General features: G+C 50.3%; 1 protein-coding gene across 2 annotated transcripts in view; it reads left to right on the forward strand.

Moving 5' to 3' along the window:
• The first annotated feature begins 3,542 nt into the window (after positions 1 to 3,542).
• MOV10L1 (Mov10 like RNA helicase 1) overlaps positions 3,543 to 21,428 on the forward strand; it is a 58,725-nt gene continuing 40,839 nt past the window's right edge. For both annotated transcript variants that reach the window (XR_011482980.1, XM_070453547.1), the window contains exons 1-9: positions 3,543 to 3,678; positions 5,377 to 5,561; positions 8,446 to 8,608; positions 12,837 to 12,949; positions 13,399 to 13,586; positions 15,974 to 16,117; positions 16,378 to 16,622; positions 16,938 to 17,070; positions 21,046 to 21,240. Coding sequence is in view for 1 of the 2 variants with exons in the window: in XM_070453547.1 (XP_070309648.1) it covers positions 3,582 to 3,678; positions 5,377 to 5,561; positions 8,446 to 8,608; positions 12,837 to 12,949; positions 13,399 to 13,586; positions 15,974 to 16,117; positions 16,378 to 16,622; positions 16,938 to 17,070; positions 21,046 to 21,240 (1,463 nt within the window). In the remaining variant the exon portion in view is untranslated. The remainder of the gene's footprint in view (positions 3,679 to 5,376; positions 5,562 to 8,445; positions 8,609 to 12,836; positions 12,950 to 13,398; positions 13,587 to 15,973; positions 16,118 to 16,377; positions 16,623 to 16,937; positions 17,071 to 21,045; positions 21,241 to 21,428) is intronic.

Consider the following 21,428-nt stretch of genomic DNA (forward strand, 5'->3'; position numbering starts at 1 on the left):
ATCACAGGATGCTCAGGGTCTTAGCTCTTCAACCAATCAAAAAGTATTAGAATTAATTTTCACAAATTGTGAGGTCAAGAAGGGATTTTAAACATTGAAAACCTCCCAAACCTCTTTAGTGACTGCCTTTTAAAGCAATTAAGTGCAACTAACAGGGAGATTGTCAACCGGTGGAACTCTTCGCTTCTCTCTTTGTTTGAAAAAGAGCACATTATGCAGGTTTCACCACGTCTGTGCATTTCCCAAGTTGTTCTCTAAGAAACACAAATAAGCAGTCTGGAATTAGAGATGGTGGGACAAACGCCTCCCATGCATCCTGGGAAGAACTTCCTCATCTCCGGCAGCAACACCAGTCTCTAGAACAAGCCCCACCCCTCGAAAGGACTCTGTTCCTAAAGTGCCGCCTCTCCCTCTGTGCTGCCCAGGTCCTGCTCGTGCATCAACATTCACCCCGCTGTCCAGCGCACACTTGTGGGATGGGCGGGACAGGCCACGGCCCTTCCCATGTGGAGGCCACAGCCCGACGGGGGACAGGCACACAGGGGCTAAACGGGTGTCTTCTACGGTGACGCACCTGGCTTCCTCTGTGATGGCAAATAAGTCCAGGGAGGGCGTGGGGGCTACTTGGGGGAGTTGGGGTGGGCCTCGCTGGGGGGCAAGGAGGGCAGGGGAGCACCAGCACCCCAGGTGCAGAGGCACTGAGGTGGCAAGGCTGGAGGCCGGTGGGCACAGGGACCCCGCGAGGCAGGGGGCAGGCGAGGCGCCCAGGCACGAGGCGCCTGAGGACGCGGAGCCGGCTGTGGCTTTGACTGCGAGATGCTCTTGCAGGGCAGGAGCGCGAGCATTCAGCTGCGTGGAGCACAGGTCACAGCACAGCCCGTGAGAGCAGGCGTTGGTGGGATGGAGGGGGAGCCGCGGGGGTGGTGAGAAGCCACCAGATTCCCGACAGACTGAAAAGTCAAGCTGACCTGCAGTCTGAATGACGCGAGATAAGGGGAGCAGGATTCCGGGGCACTGGAAGCTTCCTGGCCTGACAAGTACAGCTGCCTCACCTGAGATAGAAGACAGAGATCAGGAGTTCTGTCCACGGAACGACTCAGCCACAGGCCTGCTCGCCACAGCTAGACAAAGCCCACGCAAATCAACAAAGACCCAGCTCAGCCAAAAATAAACAAAAACTTTAAAAAAAATTGTATATGCAACTAATTGGTGCTTAGAGTAATATATGGTCTTAAGTGCTTATGTTAAAAATGAAGAAAGTTCCATTCCAAAATTCATTATCTAATTTTCCAGCTTAAAAAGTTAGAAAAGCACAAATCAAACTAGAAGAAGGGGGAGGAAGAAGAAGAGGAGTGGAAGGGGGAGAAGGAGGAGGAGGAGGAAGAGAAGGCAGGAAATAATGAATAGAAAAAAGTCAATGAAACCAAAAGGTATTTTTTTATTTTTTTTTTCTAGATTCCATATATATGTATTTTTTTTTCCATTTATTTTTATTAGTTGGAGGCTAATTACTTTACATCATTACAGTAGTTTTTGTCATACATTGAAATGAATTAGCCATGGATTTACATGTATTCCCCATCCCAGTCCCCCCTCCCACCTCCCTCTCCACCCGATCCCTCTGGGTCTTCCCAGTCCACCAGGCCCGAGCACTTGTGTCATGCATCCAACCTGGGCTGGTGATCTGTTTCACCCTAGATAATATACATGTTTCAATGCTGTTCTCTTGAAACATCCCACCCTCGCCTTCTCCCAGAGTCCACAATTCTGTTCTATACATCTGAGTCTCTTTTTCTGTTTTGCATATAGGGTTCTCGTTACCATCTTTCTAAAGTCCATATATATGTGTTAGTATACTGTAATGGTCTTTATCTTTCTGGCTTACTTCGCTCTGTATAATGGGCTCCAGTTTCATCCATCTCATTAGAACTGATTCAAATGAATTCTTTTTAATGGCTGAGTAATATTCCATGGTGTATATGTACCACAGCTTCCTCATCCATTCGTCTGCTGATGGGCATCTGGGTTGCTTCCATGTCCTGGCTATTATAAACAGTGCTGTGATGAACATTGGGGTGCACGTGTCTCTTTCAGATCTGGAATGAAACCAAAAGGTATTTTTTTAAAAGATAAATAAAATTGATAAACATGTAGCTAGACTGATGAAGACAAGACGACAGACATTCATTACCAAAGTCAGGAATGAAAGATGGTTCATCATAGTGGATCACAGAGACATTAAAAGGATAGTAAGGAAATACTATGAACAATCTATGCCAACAATTTGACACGTTGGCTAAAATGGACAAATCCCTTAAAATTACCAAAGTTTATGCAATATTGCTGAATATTGGTAACAGCCCTTTAACGAATATAAAAGTTGAATTTGTTAAAACAGATGTATGTGTTTGATAGGCCACGAGGCAGGCTGTTCCAGTTAGCACAGATTTCAAGCCAAGTCAGGTATAAGCCCGGAGGACTGCCCCACACCACAATAAATGAAACATTCCTCATCACTCAGGCACAAACATACCACCCTTGACCAAATGTTACCAAGCTGGATCAATATACAAAACAGATAATACATCATGACCTGGGAAGTTGAGCTTCCCTGGAATGCAGGGTGGTTTAACATTTCTCAGATGGTAGCGCGTCTGCCCGCAGTGCGGGAGACCTGGGTTTGATCCCTGGGTTGGGAAGATCCCCTGGAGAAGGAAATGGCAACCCACTCCAGTACTCTTGCCTGGAAAATGCCATGGACAGAGGAGCCTGGTGGGCTACAGTCCATGGGGTCGCGAACAGTTGGACACGACTGAGCGACTTCACTTTCTTTCTTAACATTTGAAAATTCAATCAATGTAATTCATCCTCATTAACACGCTAAAATAGAAAAAACAAGACGTCATTTCACTAGACACAGGAAAATCACCTGAGAAAACCACAGCCAAGCACTGTAACAACTCTCAGAAAAGTGGGCAGAGGGTACTTCTCCAACTTGATACAGTGAAGTGAAGTCGCTCAGTCGTGTCCGACTGTTCGCGACCCCATGGACTGTAGCCTACCAGGCTCCTCTGTCCATGGCATTTTCCAGGCAAGAGTACTGGAGTGGGTTGCCATTTCCTTCTCCAGGGCATCTTCCCGACCCAGGGATTGAACCCGGGTCTCCCGCATTGCGGGCAGACGCTTTACCATCTGAGCCACAGGAACATTTGCCAAAGCTACACCTAACAACACCGAGCAGCCAAACGTTCAGCCGGCTGCCGCCCAGAAGGAGGCAAACACACCTACCCAGCTTGCCTGCACGAAGTCCGGCCAACCTGCTCCAGGTCCCGCCCACCAGCACAGGCGTGACGTCACTCCCACAGGCCGCACTAACGGTCGCAACCGCCCACCACTCGCGGCTAAGTCTCCGCGTGCGGCACACCCATTGGCTGAACTGCACCGGCTGGGCGCACGCGCCGCAACCCTATTGGCCAAGCTCCAGGGCGCGCTGGCGCGAGCGCGGCAGCCCATTGGCGACAGGAGCGGCGTGCCGCGTGCGGGCTCCTCAGGCTGCGGCGCTGAGGCTGGGAGCCCAGGCCATGCTGCGCCTCGCGGCCAAGGTGGTTTCCTTCTTCTGGAGGAAGGCGGACTGCCCAGAGGAGGAGACCAGGCCTCTGGGGCCCGAGCTCGTGGAAGGTGCCTCGCGGGGAGGGCGGGCCGCGCGGCCCCTGAGACGGCCCGGCCTCACTGGACACTGCCGGGGCGGGGGCGGCTGGTGACCTAGTAGTAGCCCCCGAGGCTCGCGAAGCCTGGTTCCCGCGCCTGCACTGAGGGTGGGGGTGGGGAGTGGCCCGAGCCGGGTCCCAGGGCGTTGGCTTGACCAGACCAGGGTCCGAGAGACCCCGGCGTCACCTTTATATTGTCTTTTCCCTCGAAGCTGAGGCGTATCTCTCATGGCGATCTCTTCCCAGCGTAGGATCTGTGTCTCCTGGTTTAGTTTTTTCGCGCGCTGCGAGCGCCCTGACACCAGTCCCTCTGGACAGGTTCCCGTTCTTTCTCTGTCCGTGCCCCAGCAGTTGGGTGTGTCGACGGCTCTGGAAAGGGTGACCCCGGCTGTCCTAAACTGTCCTTTTAGTCCCGTGGGGTCTTGCTCTTCTTGAAATTGTCTTCGAACCCAGTTCCTGAAGTCCAGGCAGTACTTGTGATTCTGGCACCCGGAATTACACGTTCCCCAAGGTTCTTGGCATTTTCTCCCAACCCCTCCTTCTGTCCGAGACTTGAGCGCTGGGTAGTGAGTCTCTAGTTGCTTTCTGTAACCTCCAAAACCAGGAAATTCTTCGCTAGAGAAGCCGGAACGTCAGTCATGGAACTACTTGTCGCAACATGTTATTAGCCGTCCGTCGCCGGCATTCTGGCCTCTTCAGCAAACTGCGGCCTGGAGCAGGTCGCTTCACCCATCCAGACCTTGTCTGTCAGTGCAGCCCCTCAAGCAGCAATAGGATTACAGCTCGGCCTCAGTGGGCTTCCAGCCGAGCCGGGAGACACGCGGGTGTCTTCTGGGTCTGAGAAGGAGCAGGAGTTGTAGGCCCAGGTCTCTGAGTGGATGAGGGCAGGCCAGCTCTGCCCCGGACTTGCCCCCCAGGCCCAGAATCTTCCAGTAGTGCCAGCCTAGGATTGAGTGCTCAGTTGTGTCCCACTCCTTGCGACCCAGTGGGCTATAGCCCACAGGCTCCTCTGTCCATGGGATTCTCCAGGCAAGAATACTAGAGTGGCTTGCCATTTCCTGCTCCAGGGGATGTTCCTGAGAAGGAATTGAACCTGGGTCTCTGGCATTGCTGATAGTTTCTTCTACCATTGGGCCATCTAGGAAGCCATTCCTGGTATGATGAAATAATACTGAATCTCCTACCCCTGCTGCTGGTAGTATTGGTGATGACAAAGACAGTAGTGGTGATGAGAGTGCGCAGTAGTGACTCCCCCACTGCTGCTCTAAAGCAGCCCCCAGCCTGTGCCAGCCACGCAGAGGTCTGTGCTCTGCACATTCTGTTGTGTGATAACCTTCACACAGCTCTCTTGGACTGTAACTGTCTCCATTTTACAGATGAGGACAGGCACAGACCTAGCCCAGGGTTCCCCAGATGGCAGGGCAAGAGCTGGGCATCAAACCCGGGCAGCATGGCTCCAGAGCCAGAGCTCTCCCCATGATGCCTACCACCTGTGCCCCTTGGAGTAACCTGGGAGGTCTGCCTCCAAAACCCCACTTTCTGAGCACTCTGCTCTCCAGGGAGGTTCTCAGCCACAAGGATGCTCTGAGCTCCACTGTTCTCTGGGAGGCTCAACTGTAGTGTGCACTTGCTTTGCGGTCAATGTAACCTCTCTGTTTACCTGTCTCAGGTGACACCAGGTTGAAAACTGTCCAGGGTGTTGTGACAAGATACTGCAGTGATTATGGCATGATTGATGATTTGATCTACTTCTCCAATGAGGCTGTGACTAGCAAAGTGCTTCTAAATGTCGGACAGGAAGTTATTGCAGTTGTGGAAGAAAATAAGGTGTCAAATGGACTGAAAGCAATCCGGGTAAGACCTGAGTTGTTGAGGAAGAATTTTCTCCGCCTTGAGCTTTGCACCACCATCCTCCTCTCAGAGACGACCTGTAGTTTTGTGCTGTGGAGGGAATCAGTGTTACCACTTCATTATCTATTCTTCTAGTCATTTAAAAAACTGTTGTTACAAATGACAGCGGTTTGGACCCTTTGTTATCCAGTTAGCAAAGATAATTAATGAACTCTACTATGCAGCAAATTTTTCTTTAAAAATAAATAGTATTATTACACTCTAATTTCCTGATGTTAGTTAGAGGGTATGCATGTTTAACATTTTAATGTTATCATCAAATTATCCTTCAAGAACTTTGTGCTAATTATACTCAGGAGCAGGATGAGAGACTTGTCACCTGTGTTGGCAAGGGTGTGGACTTAGGCATCTTTGAAATCTTCACCAGTCACTTTGATAAATGATCTTATTGTTTTAATTTGCATTTAAGCCTTAAAATAGACTAAATATTCACATTTTTTTCCTGTGAGTTATTTTAGTGTCCTTTATCCATTTTGTTTGTTGGATTCAGCTATTTAAAATTAAACTTTCTACATTACGGGATTAAGTTTCATTCCATGTAGTTAATGGGTCTGTCTGTTTCTTGTGGCTCTGGGGCTTTGTATGAATCCTTAGAGAGGCTTTTCATACTTCTCAGTACAGACATGCACTCAGATTTTCCTCTGAAAAATTGTTTATTGACATTTAAATGTTTAATTTCCCTGGAACTCATTGGCTGTGTGGACTGAAAGAAGGAACCAGACGTTTCTTTCCTGGTAGCTCGCCAGTCGTCTGCTGAGTGGTCCAGTCTTTCCTACTGAGTTGGAAGGTCCCGGGACCCCACCTGCCTGGGGCCCTGTCTGGACCCTATCGGCCCTAACGCCTTCACTTGGCCCCCGTGGCACAGTCACACGCTTGGGTGGCAGGCTGCTCTCCCTCTTCCTGTCTGTGGAGGGGCTTCTCCGGCTCTGCTCTGTTCTGGGTGAGCATTAGAGCCGTCCTGATGTTCCTCCTCCTTGGCTCAGACTCACCTGGACCAGCACGGGGTCCATGGATCCACTGAGGTCAAGTGACGTGGGTCAGGGCGAGGTTCACCAGCTACAAATTGGGTCCACTTATTCAAGCCTTCCTTTGTGGTCTTTTTGTTCACTATGTTCTGCAGATTCCTTCTCAAGTTTATTTTTGAGAATTGTATTGATTTTGTTTCCATATGAATTTGAGGATGGGTTTTTCTGTTTCTTCAAAAACCATCATTAGAAAAAAAAAAACAACTATCATTGGGATTTTGACCAAGATTGCATTGACTCCATTGATCACTTTGGGCAGTATTGATGTCTTCATGTTAATCTGTGGACGTGGGGTGTGTTTCCACTTATTTGTGTCTTCTCTAACTTCTTTCCTGGTGAGGGCTTCCCTGGTGGCTCAGATGTTAAAGAGTCCGCCTGCAGTTCGGGAGACCTGAGTCCGATCCCTCAGTCAGGAAGATCCCCTGGAGAAGGAAATGGCAACCTACTCCAGTATTCTTGCCTGGGAAATCCCATAGATGGAGGAGCCTGGCGGGCCCCAGTCCATGGGGTCGCAAAGAGTCGAACATGACTGAGTAACACTTCAACTTCTTTCAGTCACATTTGTAGTTTCAGTGTATAAGTCTTTCACCTTTTGGGTTTAATTTATTCTTACATATTTGATTCTTTTTTGATGCTATCATAAACGGAATTGTTTTCTCAGTTTTTTTGAATCATTTATTACAGGTAAATAGAAATATAGCTGATTTTTGTATGTTGATTTTTGTATCCGATAACTTTGCTGAATTTGTTTATTGGCTCAAAGAGGTGTTTTGTGGATTCTTTAGCATTTTCTGGATGTAAAATCTCACTCAGTAATATTTGACTTTTTGCAACCCTGTGGACAGTAGCCCGCCAGGCTTCTTTTCCATGGAATTCTCCAGGCAAGAATCCTGGAATGGGTAGCCCCATTCCCTTATCTAGAGGATATTCCTGACTCCAAGGATCAAACCCAGGTCTCCTGCATTCCAGGCAGATTCTTTACCATCTAAGTCTTCAGGGAAGCCCATATTAGATCATTTGTTGTTGTTCAGTCCCTCAGTTGTCTTCAACTCTTTGCAATCCCATGGACCACAGCATGCCAGGCTTCCCTGTCCTTCATCTCCCAGAACTTGCTCAAACTCATGTCCATTGAGTCGGTAATGCCGTCCAAACGTCTCATCCTCTGTCGTCCCCTTCTCCTCCTCCATTCAATCTTTCCCAGCATCAAGGTCTTTTCCAATGAGTCAGCTCTTCTGATGTCAACTTCAAATAGATAGTTTTACTTCTTCCTTTCCAATCTGGACATTAAAATTTCTTCTTGGCTAGTTGCTTTGGCTGGGACTTTCAGTATTCTGTTGAACAGAAGTGGTGAAAGCGCGCATCCTTGCCTTTTTCCTTATCCTGGGGAAAAGCTTTCAGCCTCTCACCACTGAGTGTCATGGGAGCATTGGGTCATACGTGGTCTTTATAGTACTGAGGAAGTTCCAGTGTCTTCCTAATTAATTGAGTATTTTTATCTTAAAAAAAGGTGTTGGGTTTTATCAGATGCCTTTTCTGCACCAACTGAGATAACTATATAATTTTTCATTTGTTCTGCCAGATTGCTGGATGGTGGTGACTGGTTTGCATTTGTTGAGCCATGTCTGTGTTCTGGGAGGAACCCCTCTCCATCATGATGTGCAGCCCCTCACCATGCAGCTGCATTCGGTTTGCCTGTGTTTCGTTGGGATTTTTGCCTCAGTGTTCATAGGGGGTCTTGGCCAGTATTTGGCTTTCTTTGTGGTCCTCGGCATGTGCTAAGTGGTGGTTTGTCTGTCTTGCAGGTGGAAGCTGTCTCGGATAAATGGGACGATGACAGCAAGAGCCACGGTGGGGGGCTCTCGGACTCCAGCCCCCGGGTGCTGATCGGCTGCGTGACCTCGCTGATGGACCGCGAGGGCTACATCAGCCAGACCACGTACTTCTCCCTGGAGAGTGTGTGTGAAGGTGCGCTGGGCAGGTCTCTGCTTCACATTCACAATCAGTTTTTGTGGTTTTTAAAAAATGTTCGTGGATAGAGTTGAGGTGACTGCTCGCATCACTGAAAGGGCCACGTCTGGGTTCCCTCTGGGCGAAGGCTTGTGGTGGGAGCAGCAGCGAGCTCAGGCTCAGGCGCTGGCGCCGGCGCCACAGTGCCCCTCATCTGTGGTGTTTGCCGTGCAGTTGCCAACTCCTAGGTAGCTGTTCCTTTTCCATCATTGTTGCTCCTGACCTAAGACAACAATGTCATAGATGCACAGAGGTACTGTGATTTTTTTTTTTAGTTGTTTCCGGTGTTTTAAAATAGGACTTGGGGATAACCTGGTACTTTTCCGATAGTACATTTTTAATTGCATATGGTTTTAGCTGATATTCCTAGATGGCACAGTGATAAAGAGTCCAGTTTCCAATATAGGAGACACAAGAGACCCGGGTTTGGTCCCTGGGTTGGGAAGATCCCCTGGAGGAGAAAATGGCAACCCACTCTAATATTCTAGCCTGGAAAATCCCATGGACAGAGGAACCTGGCAGGCTGCAGTTCATGGAGTCGGCAAAGAGTCAGACTCAACTGAAGGACTGAGCACACACACATTAGCTGACCTAAGATTCTGTTTTTAAGCTTAAAGAAATAATTTGTCAGCATCATTTCTTGAAAAACTATTTATTGTGTGCCTGCCGTCTTCAGTGGTGGGTAGGGAGCAAGGCAGGAGGAGACCCAGATGAGGGAGCCCTTGCTGTCCCTCCTGAGGAGAAACAGCCCTATACATGCTTTATCCTCAGGCAGGACTTAGAGGAGCTTGGTGGGGGGAGGCCCGTGATCTGGACACCCTGCTGGGCTGTGTAGTCGAGGGGCCCTGTCCCCTGTCTGGATGACCCTTCAGTGATTGATGTGTCCAGTCCAGGGACCAGTTTTCATCTCCCAGCATCCCTGAGGTCCTCAGAGTGTTGCCCTGAAAGCCTTGACCCAGCACATGGTTCCTGCTTCCTGGGGCTTATCCCAGACCTCTGTCTGACCTGCGACCCACCTCAAGGCTGGACCCCTTTACCTAGATCTCCCCCTTCTCTGACCCTAGGCCTGCCCTGTGTGGACCACAGCCTTGCCCTCTGCCTTCTGGTTGGGATTAACCTGGGGGGAGCACCAGCAGATTGAGGATGTGGGGAGTGAGATTGGGCTCAGCACCCCCACCCTGTGGCCTGCCTGTGGCTTCGCTCCTCTCCTGTGACCGTAACAGGGCACCAGGCAAGTGAGTGGCCAAGCCGGCACACAGTGGAGAAGTGAAAGGGACATTCAAATTGGTTAAGATTAAATCATTTTTAAATGTGAATGTGTGTGTGTGTGTGTATATATATATCAATTAGCACATTTATTTTATTATATTGGTGGGCCTTTACTGATATTCAAAAACTATTTGCAGTGCTAAAATTCCTTCTAAAAAAAAAGAAAAATTATACCTGGGTACATTAAAGAATAGAAAAACAATTTAATCTTGATTGTGTAGCCATTATATTCTTTTTTTTTTTTTTTTTAGCCATTATATTCTTTGTGTGTCTTAACATCTTTTCATTTCTTAGCAGCCCTAATACCATGTCACTGGTATTGTTCTGAGGAACGTACATTTTTCAGTGTTATCTTAGCTTCATTTTTTCATACAGTGGCCTGGAGTCTTCCTCAAAGCTGCATTTTATGGTCGATGAACTTGAAATTGTAGGCACCTTTGATGGGCTCTCCCTGTAGGCTTTTGTATGCTCAGTCGCTAAGTCATGTTCAACTCTTTTCGACCCCCCATGGAGTGTAGCCCACTAGGCTCCTCTGTCCATGTGATTTCCCAGGCTAGAATGCTGGAGTGGGTTGCCATTCCCTTCTGCTGGGATCTTCCCAGATCAGGGATTGAACCCTCATCTCCTGCATTGCAGGTGAATTCTTTACCACTGAGCCACCTTTTAAGTGAGGAAATACTAGTAAGCTCAAAGAAGATTCTGCTGAATGTGAGTTATTAACAAGTCTGGGTTTTTTCCTACTGAAATATCCAACTTTTTTAGCCCAGGTGTTTCACAAGTATTGATTTTTACCTCTGTAAGTATAGAGGTATTCAAATATTTTCATGAACTGAAATCTATCAAATAAGTCATCTCTGTGATTTTTTTTAATCTTACACCAAATTTGGAAGCTGTAGACTTGTTGTAGGCCTTGATGGTTTTAACTTACTCATTGCTGAATATCAGTTTATCCAACTAAAAGTGAGGGCTTGATTGAACGGCTCCTCACACAGGTGGTGGGCATCATGGCCAGGTGCTCAGCTCTGTGCTGAATCAACACATGGGGCCTCGCTGCTTCAGGTTCTCTGTGCTTTTATGGGAGTGAGTGTCACCATGTCGTGTTTGCAGGCTGTATTCCCAATAACTGCAGTTCACAAGTCTTAGAACTGAAGATTTTTTTCTTTTGTTCCATCTCCCGCTCAACCCCCACCCTTCCCACCCCCACCCCGCCATGCTGCACAGCTTGTGGAGTCTTGTTTCACAACCAGTGAGAGCGCCGAGTCCTCACCACTGGACCGTCTGGGAATTCCATAAAGCTGAAGATGTGTTGCTTCCACATGTACTGAGTACTTTAATTAAAAATTGCCAACTGATTTTGAACAAAGTATAACCAAAATTTAGAGCCCTCACCTGAAAAAAGTAGAAGGAGCACCATTGAAGGGTTGATTTACAAAGCACTTCTTCAGAGGTTCAACCATTTGTAAAATTGAGGCTGCGGGGCAGCCAAGAGGACCAGGCCCCCAGGCCCCACGATGTGTTTGTTTTAACACGGGCTTTGCCGCGGGCTCTGAGGCTGAGTTGCCTCGTCGGCCTCCGTGGCTGCAGCCTGCCCGCCCGCTCAGTGCCCGGCCCAGCGTGGGGGAGACCTGGGCTGGGCGCGCGGTGGTCCCGAGTGCTGCTGCCCCACAGGCGTCTCAGCACGCAGGGGCCTCGTTCTGTTACCGCTCCATCAAAACTCACACCTACCATGCGTTACCATGGTGAAAGCAAATCATCTTTTCTCCAATGTTGGGTTTTCAAACTGAATTACAGTAGCTTTCACAATAACATCAGATATATCTCCTTCAATAGAATAGTCTTCCAAAATCTTTACTTTGACTCCATGATTCTGGTGGGGGAAAAAATGAACTAGTTTTTTATTTGCCTCACTGTTTTTCTCTTTAAAATAACTTTTATACAGCTAACAGTAATAGCTATTGCTTCACTTCTCATGTATGTTGGAAGATATAGAATTAAAAATTAGCAAAATTATGTCAATTATTTGATAAATTAAGGCATGGCTTGCAAACCAACAAGTAAAGATTTCTCAGTGGTGTGTTAACTTGTGCTTCTGGGCATCATCTTCCTAAAAAACTCCCCGACCTGGAAGCTGGCGCCCAGGAGCTGTGTCTCCCGTGGGTTTGTGCTGCCGTGCCATGCTGGGTGGCCCCTGTGCTGAGAAGCAGTGTCTGTAGGCGTTTGGGCTGCTCTGTGCTTATCATCAGCTTCCTTGAGAAACAAACTCAGTGTTTTATTAGGCACTGTTGTCTTCTCAGCTCAGTAAAAATGTTTATTACAAAACATTTGGGATGAGCCAAATGGCTATCGGCAGGGTTAGCCCCGCCACGAGCCACAGCAGCTCAGCGGCCGCCTCCCGTGCTGCTCCCGTGAGCCCCGCTCCGCCCGCCCAGCCAGCCCCCAGGGGCACCGGGCGGCTCCGGGGGCTGCCCCGCCTGCGCGGGGCCGGCGCGGCCGCGCCTCCCCGTGTCGCCACGCACACACGCGTCCCTGACGGGGAGGACGGGCGGGCGCCCCTCGTGTCTGCCGGAGCTGGCAGAGGAGCGCCGTGACCACCCGTGCCTCCTGGAGCTCACCTCAGTGCGGCTGTCAGCCACAGTGCCTGGCCACATGCTACATGTATGCTATATGTGCACATGTGTAAAATTGCTATATATGTGTAACATAATACATATGCCTGTGTGTTATACAGCATATAATTGTGTATTACATATGATCACATACAGTATATATAGTTGTATATAATTAACATACGTAATATATACCTTATATATTATATATACATGTAATAACCATGCTCTGAAAGGTAACTTCAGAGTCTCTTATACACTTTAATGTTTCAATGTCACCAAGTGACTTGCCTGGTTTCCCTGCCTTGGAGGTTTCGAGCCCTGCAAGGGAGACTGGGTGGAGGCTGAGTACTGGATCCGGCCAGGCACATGGAGCAGCGAGGCCATCTCGGTGAAGCCGCTGAGGCACAAGCGCGTGGACCGGGTAGGTACCAGACCTCGAGTGTCCGTGGGTCCTGGGTGCACTGAGAGGTCAGGTGAAGTGAGAGTCAGAGAAGACCCTGACTTCTTACCAAGATGACTGGAGGCCGGCCTGCATGCAGGCGTACTTCAATTCTAGGTCACAGGGGTGCTCCGCGTAAAGTGTCTGATGGCGGGACGCAGAGAGCGGGTGTGGGCTCTGCCTGCGCTCCTCGCAGAGCCGTGGTCTGGGGGGTCGGGGCTGGAGCACAGGAGGGAATCGAGTCCGCGAGCGGAGGTGGAGCCTGCCCTGGGCTGCTCGGCTCCGGGCTTCTGCCTGGCCTGCGCCGTCTAGGGCGTTGCTTCTCACCGGCGACCAGGCCCACGCCTCGCTGGCCACAGCAGTCCCACCCTCCAGGCGCTGGTTTCCGCCTCACTGTGCATGTGCTGCCAGCCCCAGTGTTCTGCTTGCAGGTCTGCGTGTCCAGCCTTTGTGGGAAGAATGGGGTGATCGATGATTGCATCTTCTTCACCTTGGACTCCCTGAAACTTCCGGAAGGCTACATGCCCCGCAGGCATGATGTGGTCAGCGCAGTGGTGGTGGAGAGCAGCCAGTCCTGCTACGTGTGGAGGGCACTGTGCATGACCCCAGTGCAGAGGTGGTGAGGAGGCGGGAGCGGGCCCAGGGTGCATCTGAGGGTTGCTTCAACAAAACAGGATCCTCTGAGCCAGCGGGGCTGGAGGGAGACCTCCTGGGCACTGAGGGGTCTTCATGGTTGACTGAAGGCTGAGTGAAAAATGGCCCCTTGAGCCTGACCTCACGTTGATGATCTTCATGTTTTCTTGGGTTTTGTGAGTTGTACTCTTTCACACACTGGTGTTTTGCAGAACGTGTTACACATGGCAGATTTTTAGAGTTACTGAATTTGCTGTATCCGTATTCTTCTCTCTGTGTCCCAGTGACCTCCACCTCTGACACCTGTTTATGAGCACTGCAGGCATTCCTGAGCTCGGGTTTGAGCAGCAGCACTGCCCTGCGTCCTGCCTGCCTCTGCTCTTTCTCCCTAGTGCTCAGTTAGGGCGCTCGCACACGGCTTCCTCAGCAGTCCTGTTTGTCCTGTGGTCCCACAGGAGCAGGTCACATGTGGGAGGAGGGTCTGTGAGTCTCAGGTCGGGGAGCCTGTCTCAGGAGAAGTGGGCTGCCGGCCTGGCCATGAAGCTGTGCTGCGGATGAGGTGTGGGCAGAGCAGGGGACATGCAGGCAGCCCTGCCGCATCCAGACCACCTGGTGGGCACGTGCTCCTGCCCCGTGGGGCTTGCTCCCCTTTTGGAGAAGGACTCGGCCCATCTGTGGAGCAGTGAAGTGTGTGAGACACATTGCGCTCGCCCCTACCAGCAGAGAGGCTGAGGAGTTCTGGCTTCAGCCTGTCTGATGGGCCCAGGGGTGTGAGGACCGCCCCGCCACGTGATCGTGCTGGCCGCCAGCTGCCTGGAGCAGAAGCCGGGGCCCTGCCCACATGGGCGTCATGGTTGCTCAGCACCTCATGCCGCTCTCAGGAGACCCCAGGTCGTTGAGACACATGATTCCATGACCGTCCTCTTTATGCCGCAGTTAACTGGGTTCCTATTGGCTGTGGGCATGGGCGGACCGTGGGGGGGGCCGGGAGTGGCCCAGACGACCATCCAGGAGAAAGAGCTGCCAGCACACCGTCAGGGCCAGTGCGTCCATCAGAAGGACTCTGGGTCCCTACTGCTCCACCTGCCTACCTCTCCGCCCACTTCCCTTACCCTGCCCCGCAGCTCTCTGTCTCCAGAGGACTCAACGTCTGCTGAATGGAGTGGGTGGGGGCGTGGGCAGGGGCTCCCTGGCTGTGGGTGGCAAGCTTCAGGTAAGCCTCTTTTGGGCCCCGGCTGCAGTGGCCTCTGCTCCATCCAGGGAGGGTACCTGGTCCCGGGCGCGTGATGACAGGCATGTCCCCCTGCGGCTGGAGCGGCTCTCCTCACAGGGAGCCCACAGCCCAGCAAGTGCTCCCCAAGCACTGTGCCCTGTGCCGCTGCCCTGACCCTGTCTCCTCCTGAGCTGGTCCCGCCTTCAGGCTTTAGCCCCAAGTCGAGGATGCTGCCCTGCCCTCAGACCCACTGTCCTCTGCCCACTTAAGGGTCCAAAGGCCAGCAGCAGTGCTGTGTGTGCAGCAGGGCCTGTGCTCCTCCAGGCCCAGCCTGTGGTGGTGTCCCAGGCCCTCCCCCCGGCTCTGGGTGGGTTGAGCCCGTTAGCCAGTTCTCAGCCCCTGGGTGGTGGGCCTGCTGTAGGACAGATGACCACTGCCACAGCACGCTGGGCTGGGGGAGGCTCGGCAGGGCTGCTGTGTGGCCAAGGCAAAGAAGACAGGACAGGGTGTGTGACTGAAACAGGTCTGAGGGGGTGGGCAGGCTGAGGTCGAGGATGTCACTGGTGTGTGGACGGGGACAGTTGTGAAGGAGCCCATTTGTGAGTGGCATGGGGTGGGTCAGGGATGGGAAGGAGCTGCGAGTAAGTGGTGGACGCAGCACCTGCATTTCACAGCCGTGTCAGCAGAGGGGACGAACAGTCCTTCCGCAGGGTAGGGCAGCGTCTGCCCATTTTCTGAAGATAAAAATTCTCCTTTAGTTTCAGATACTCTGAAGCCAGACTCTTTTTCCCAATGAAATGGGTCCCTGACAAGCCAAGTGCCTCCCTCCAGCCGAGGGAGGGGAGGGTCTGAGGAGGAGCACTGAATGCTCTTTCTTCTGGGTGCAGTGGGCTTGGGTCCCTGAGCCACTCTGGCAAAGGCAGCCTGCTCTCAGACCCTCGGTATCACTGCTGGTCCTCCTCTCCTCTGGAGTCAGCAGGCTTGTGGTTTCTTCATGAGGGTGACCTGCTGTCCTGCCCAGAAGTCCTCAGGGTGTCCTTCCACGTCTCCTATGGGGCTTGGCTCCATGCCCCGTCCCCTGCGGTTGGTGCCACCTGGCAGGGCGGGGCCTCCAGACACCCCTGCCCGCTGACCTGAAAGCGTCCTGTTGCTTTCTCCAGGGACTCCTCTCCCGCCACAGGGACTGCTGAAGAGGCCTATGGAGCCCTTTTGCTCAAAAACAAAGGTGGCATTGAAGTCACAAGGATGACAAATTTTGGAACTCTGAAAGAAGGAGAAAGCAAAGATATGGTGATCTGTATAGAGTAAGTTTGCCACTTAAATAGAATTACACAGTTGGGTTTTAAGCTGTGATTGAAGAATTTCTGTAGAGTGAACTTTACTTTGCCTGTTTTTTTTTCGTTTTATGTCTATCTTTCTAGATTTTTCGCTCTGAAGTAGCCTTTTCACTTAATTAGAAGTCTTTTCAATTGTCATTCTCTTGTTAGATTGAATTCTGTTTTATGGTAACAGTGTTTTACTTTAAAAATCCTGTCGCTGTTCACAGCTAATTTTCCTTTTCCAGGAATAAAGGAGATGTTCCTCAAAACTTGGTCAGCTGCAAGCTGGGTGGCTGGGATAAAGCTCGACAGCTGCGGCTTCAGACGCTGGAGAGGACCCGACTGGGCCCCGCAGCGCCTCCTGCTTGCGTTCCTGCGGAGGAGAAGGGTGTTGCAGATGGAAGCATTAGCTCGCCAGGCCGCTGCGGGGGAAGCACAGCCGGGCAGCCCCCGGGGGGCAGCTCGGTGAACAGCGGAGGAGTCTCCTCAGGTGGCCGTCGCACTGACGCCGGCACCTTCGGGCCAGGGGCTGGTGCAGCTGCTCCCGGGTCTGGGCTGGTGGGGGCAGTGGCGACACTGCTGGCGCGGGGTCTGGACCCTACTCTGGTAACTCAGGGCTGACAGCTGGAGACTGCCCAGTGTGCTTCAGACAAGCCACTTCCTCTGAATGATTCTAAACTGGGGAGAGGCTGCCTGTGCACTTTTGCCTGTTGGTCACTGTGTGTGCTAGACCCTTCCATCAACACCACCGCTGTCAGAACAGCTCACCTTTGGTCTAATTTTGGATTTAAATTTCATCTCCCAGGTGACTGTGCCTGTAATGGAGAAACTGGACTAAAGCAGGAGAACACACCACAGAAGCAGGTGACAGAGTCCGAACCCGCTGGGCTCATCCCTCCAGGGGGAGAAACTCGGATCGTGATCACCTGTGATGCGAAGTACGTGGCTGAAGGGTGTGGAAGGAGTTGACCTTAGGGACGTGTGCACGTGTCTGGTTCTGTTTCACGTGTGGTCCTTCTGGGTTGGATGTGAAAAGGATTGGTGGTTATTTTGGTAGGACAGAATCACAAGGAAAAGCACTGGAGAAAAGTGGTCCAGTCCAGGGGGTGAGTCAGGGTGCCCACCAAGGGGCTTAGACTGGCGGAGGACATCCCTCAGCCCTGGGAGCCAGTGCCCCAGCCTCCTGCTGCTGCTCCTCGAGCCTGCCTTCAGCGTGCCCTGAGCCCTTCCTGCCCCGCCCCTTCCCCCCTCGCAAGCTGACGAGACGGCAGCTCCTGAGCCCTTGCAGGCCCTTCCCTCTTCTGCCTCGGTCCCTGTGTCCGGAGCCCTGGGCTGCGACTCCCAGTAAGCTCGGAGCTTGGGTGCAGCCCTTCTTCCCTCTCTCATCTCATCTGCACCTGCTGGCTCTACATTGGTCCAAGGGTGGCTCTGATTAGACGAGCGCCTCGCTTCAGGCCAGGGGTGACCCTGCGCACAGAGGGCAGTCCTCGCGTGAGCACTCAGTGCTGGTGGCGGTGTGATGTGGCCTAGCCTCGAGCAGCAGGGGGAGGGGGCCGCAGGCAGGGGGAGACGGCGTCTTGTGCAGCACAGCTCTGATCAGACGGGAGCACTGGACGTGTGTTTCCTATGCTTAAGTGTGAGAATCGCAGACAATACTATTTTAGGTTTGTGATTTTATCTTAGACTGTTCATGGCGTTCTCAAGGAAAGAATACTGAAGTGGTTTGCCATCATTCCCTTCTCCAATAGATCACATTCCGTCAGACCTGTCCACCATGACCCCTCCGTCTTGGGTGGCCCCACACGGCATGGCTTAGTTTCACTGAATTAGACAAGGCTGTGATCCGTGTGATCAGATTGGCTAGTTTTCTGTGGCTGTGGTTTCAGTCTCTCTGCCCTCTGATGCCCTCTCTCAGCACCTACTGTCTTACTTGGGATTCTCTTACCTTGGACGTGGGGTAGCTCCTCTCGGCCGCACTTCTGCACTGTCGCAGCCATCCCACTCCAAGAGTGAACATGAGTGAACATTGACATTCTAGGAATCAGCAAGCTAAGATGGACTGGAATGGGTTATATCTACTACTGTGGGCAGGAATCCCTTAGAAGAAGTGGAGTAGCCATCATAGTCAACAAGAGTCCGAAATGCAGTACTTGGATGCGATCTCAAAAACCACAGAATGATCTCTGTTCATTTCCAAGGCAAACCATTCAATATCACGGTAATCCAAGCCTATGCTCCGACCTGTAACACTGAAGAAGCTGAAGTTGAATGGTGCTATGAAGACCTACAAGACCTTTTAGAACTAACACCCCAGAAAGATGTCCTTTTCATTATAGGGGACTGGAATGCAGAAGTAGAAGTTAAGAAACACCTGGAATAACAGGCAAATTTGGCCTTGGAGTACAGAATGAAGCAGGGCAAAGGCTAATAGAGTTCTGCCAAGAGAACGCACTGGTCATAGCAAACACCCTCTTCCAACAACACAAGAGAAGACTACACATGGATATCACCAGATGGTCAACACCGAAATCAGAGTGATTATATTCTTTGCAGCCAAAGATGGAGAAGCTCTATACAGTCAGCAAAAACAAGACCAGGAGCTAACTGTGGCGCAGATCATGAACTCCTTATTGCCAAATACAGACTGAAATTGAAGAAAGTGGAGAAAACCACTAGACCATTCAGGTATGACCTAAATCAAATCCCTACTGACTATACAGTGGAAGTGAGAAATAGATTTAAGGGACTAGATCTGATAGACAAAGTGCCTGATGAACTATGGACGGAGGTTCATGACATTGTACAGGAGACAGGAATCAAGACCATCCCCAAGAAAAAGAAATGCAAAAAAGCAAAATGGCTGTCTGAGGAGGCCTTGCAAATAGCTGTGAAAAGAAGGGAACCGAAAAGCAAAGGAGAAAAAGAAAGATATACCCATTTGAATGCAGAGTTCCAAAGAATAGCAAGGAGAGATAAGAAAGCTTTCCTCACAGATCAATGCAGAGAAATAGAGGAAAACAATCAAATGAGAAAGACTAGAGATCTCTTCCAGAAAATTAGAGATACCAAGGGAACATTTCATGCAAAGATGGGCTCAATAAAGGACAGAGATGGTAGGGACCTAACAGAAGCAGAAGATACTAAGAAGAGGTGGCAAGAATACACAAAAGAACTGTACAAAAATCTTCACGACCCAGATAACCACGATGGTGTGATCACTCACCTAGAGCCAGACCTCCTGGAATGCGAAGTCAAGTGGGCCTTAGGAAGCATCACTACAAACAAAGCTAGTGGAGGTGATGGAATTCCAGTTGAGCTATTTCAAATCCTGACAGATGATGCTGTGAAAGTGCTGCACTCAATATGCCGGCAAATCTGGAAAACTCAACAGTGGCCACAGGACTGGAAAAGGTCAGTTTTCATTCCAATCCCAAAGAAAGGCAATGCCAAAGAATGCTCAAACTACCACACAATTGCACTCAACTCACATGCTAGCAAAGTAATGCTCAAAATTCTCCAAGCCAGGCTTCAGCAGTACGTGAATCGTGAACTTCCAGATGTTCAAGCTGGATTTTGAAAAGACGGAGGAACCAGAGATCAAATTGCCAACCTCCAATGGATCATCGAAAAAGCAAGAGAGTCCCAGAAAAACATCTAGTTCTGCTTTATTGACTACGCCAAAGCCTTTGACTGTGTGGATCACAATAAACTGTGGAAAAATTCTTAAAGAGATGGGAATACCAGAACACCTGACCTGCCTCTTGAGAAACCTGTATGCAGGTCAGGAAGCAACAGTTAGAATTGGACATGGAACAACAGACTGGTTCCAAATAGGAAAAGGAGTACGTCAAGGCTGTATATTGTCAGTCTGCTTATTTAACTTATATGCAGAGTACATCATGAGAAACGCTGGGCTGGAAGAAGCACAAGCTGGAATCAAGATTCCGGGAGAAATATCAGTAACCTCAGATAGGCAGATGACACCACCCTTATGGCAGAAAGTGAAGAAGAACTAAAGAGCCTCTTGATGAAAGTGAAAGAGGAAAGTGAAAAAGTTGGCTTAAAGCTCAACATTCAGAAAATGAAGATCATGGCATCTGATCCCATCACTTCATGGCAAATAGATGTGGAAACAGTGGCTGACTTTATTTTTCTGGGCTCCAAAATCACTGCAGGTGGTGATTGCAGTCATGAAATTAAAAGATGCTTATTCCTTGAAAGGAAAGTTATGACCAGCCTAGACAGGATATTGAAAGGCAGAGACATTACTTTGTCAACAAAGGTCCATCTAGTCAAGGCTATGGTTTTTCCAGTGGTCATGTATGGATGTGAGAGTTGGACTATAAAGAAAGCTGAGTGCAGAAGAATCGATGCTTTTGAGCTGTGGCGTTGGAGAAGACTCTTGAGAGTCCCTTGGACTGCAAGGAGATCCAACCAGTCCATCCTGAAGGAGATCAGTCCTGGGTGTTCATTGGAAGGACTGATGTTGAAGCTGAAACTCAAATACTTTGGCCACATGATGTGAAGAGCTGACTCATTTGAAAAGACCCTGATGCTGGGAGGGATTGGGGGCAGGAGGAGAAGGGGACGGCTGAGGATGAGATGGTTGGATGGCATCACCGACTCAATGGACATGGGTTTGGTTGGACTCTGGGAGTTGGTGATGGACAGGAAGGCGTGGCATGCTGTGGTTCATGGGGTCGCAGAGTCAGACGCGACTGAACTGATTTTATCTTGGGAAAATGTTACATTGCTGATTGTAAAACATCCCTTTTTTTCTGTAAAAGAATTATTAAAGGCTAAGGGTGACTGGTTTGCTACCTCTGTGACTTTCCCTGAGTGAAAAGGGAGGTTGTGTTAGATCTGCCTGTCTTAAGTTATAACACACACTGAATTGTGTCTTGTTTTTCCAGGAATTCTGGCCGCTGCAGGGAGCTCCTTCTGCTTTGCTTCTCCAATTTCATAATCGGGCGATACCTTGAAGTAAATGTTGTAAGTGAGGAGGAGTCACTGATAGCTGTCCGCGAACCCTTTTCGTGGAAGAAGTCTAAAAGTTCCCAGGTGTTAGCTTCCACCAAAACCACAGTCGTCGTGACCACACAGAAAAGGTACCATGAGCAGAAATGAAAAAGCAAGCCCTTATCTTGGGCTCGTGATGTGAGGGACACACAAGGTTGCTGTTGCTGAAAGGATGCAGACATCCAGATAAAGGGGTGTAGCCATGGCCCAGCCTCTTACAGCACTGTCCTCGGGGCACACTGCGAGGACCCGGCGGGAGGCCTGCGACCGCGGCTCG

This window comes from Odocoileus virginianus, chromosome 23 (genome assembly GCF_023699985.2).
Source record: "Odocoileus virginianus isolate 20LAN1187 ecotype Illinois chromosome 23, Ovbor_1.2, whole genome shotgun sequence".
In the NCBI taxonomy this organism is placed as follows: Eukaryota; Metazoa; Chordata; class Mammalia; order Artiodactyla; family Cervidae; genus Odocoileus; species Odocoileus virginianus.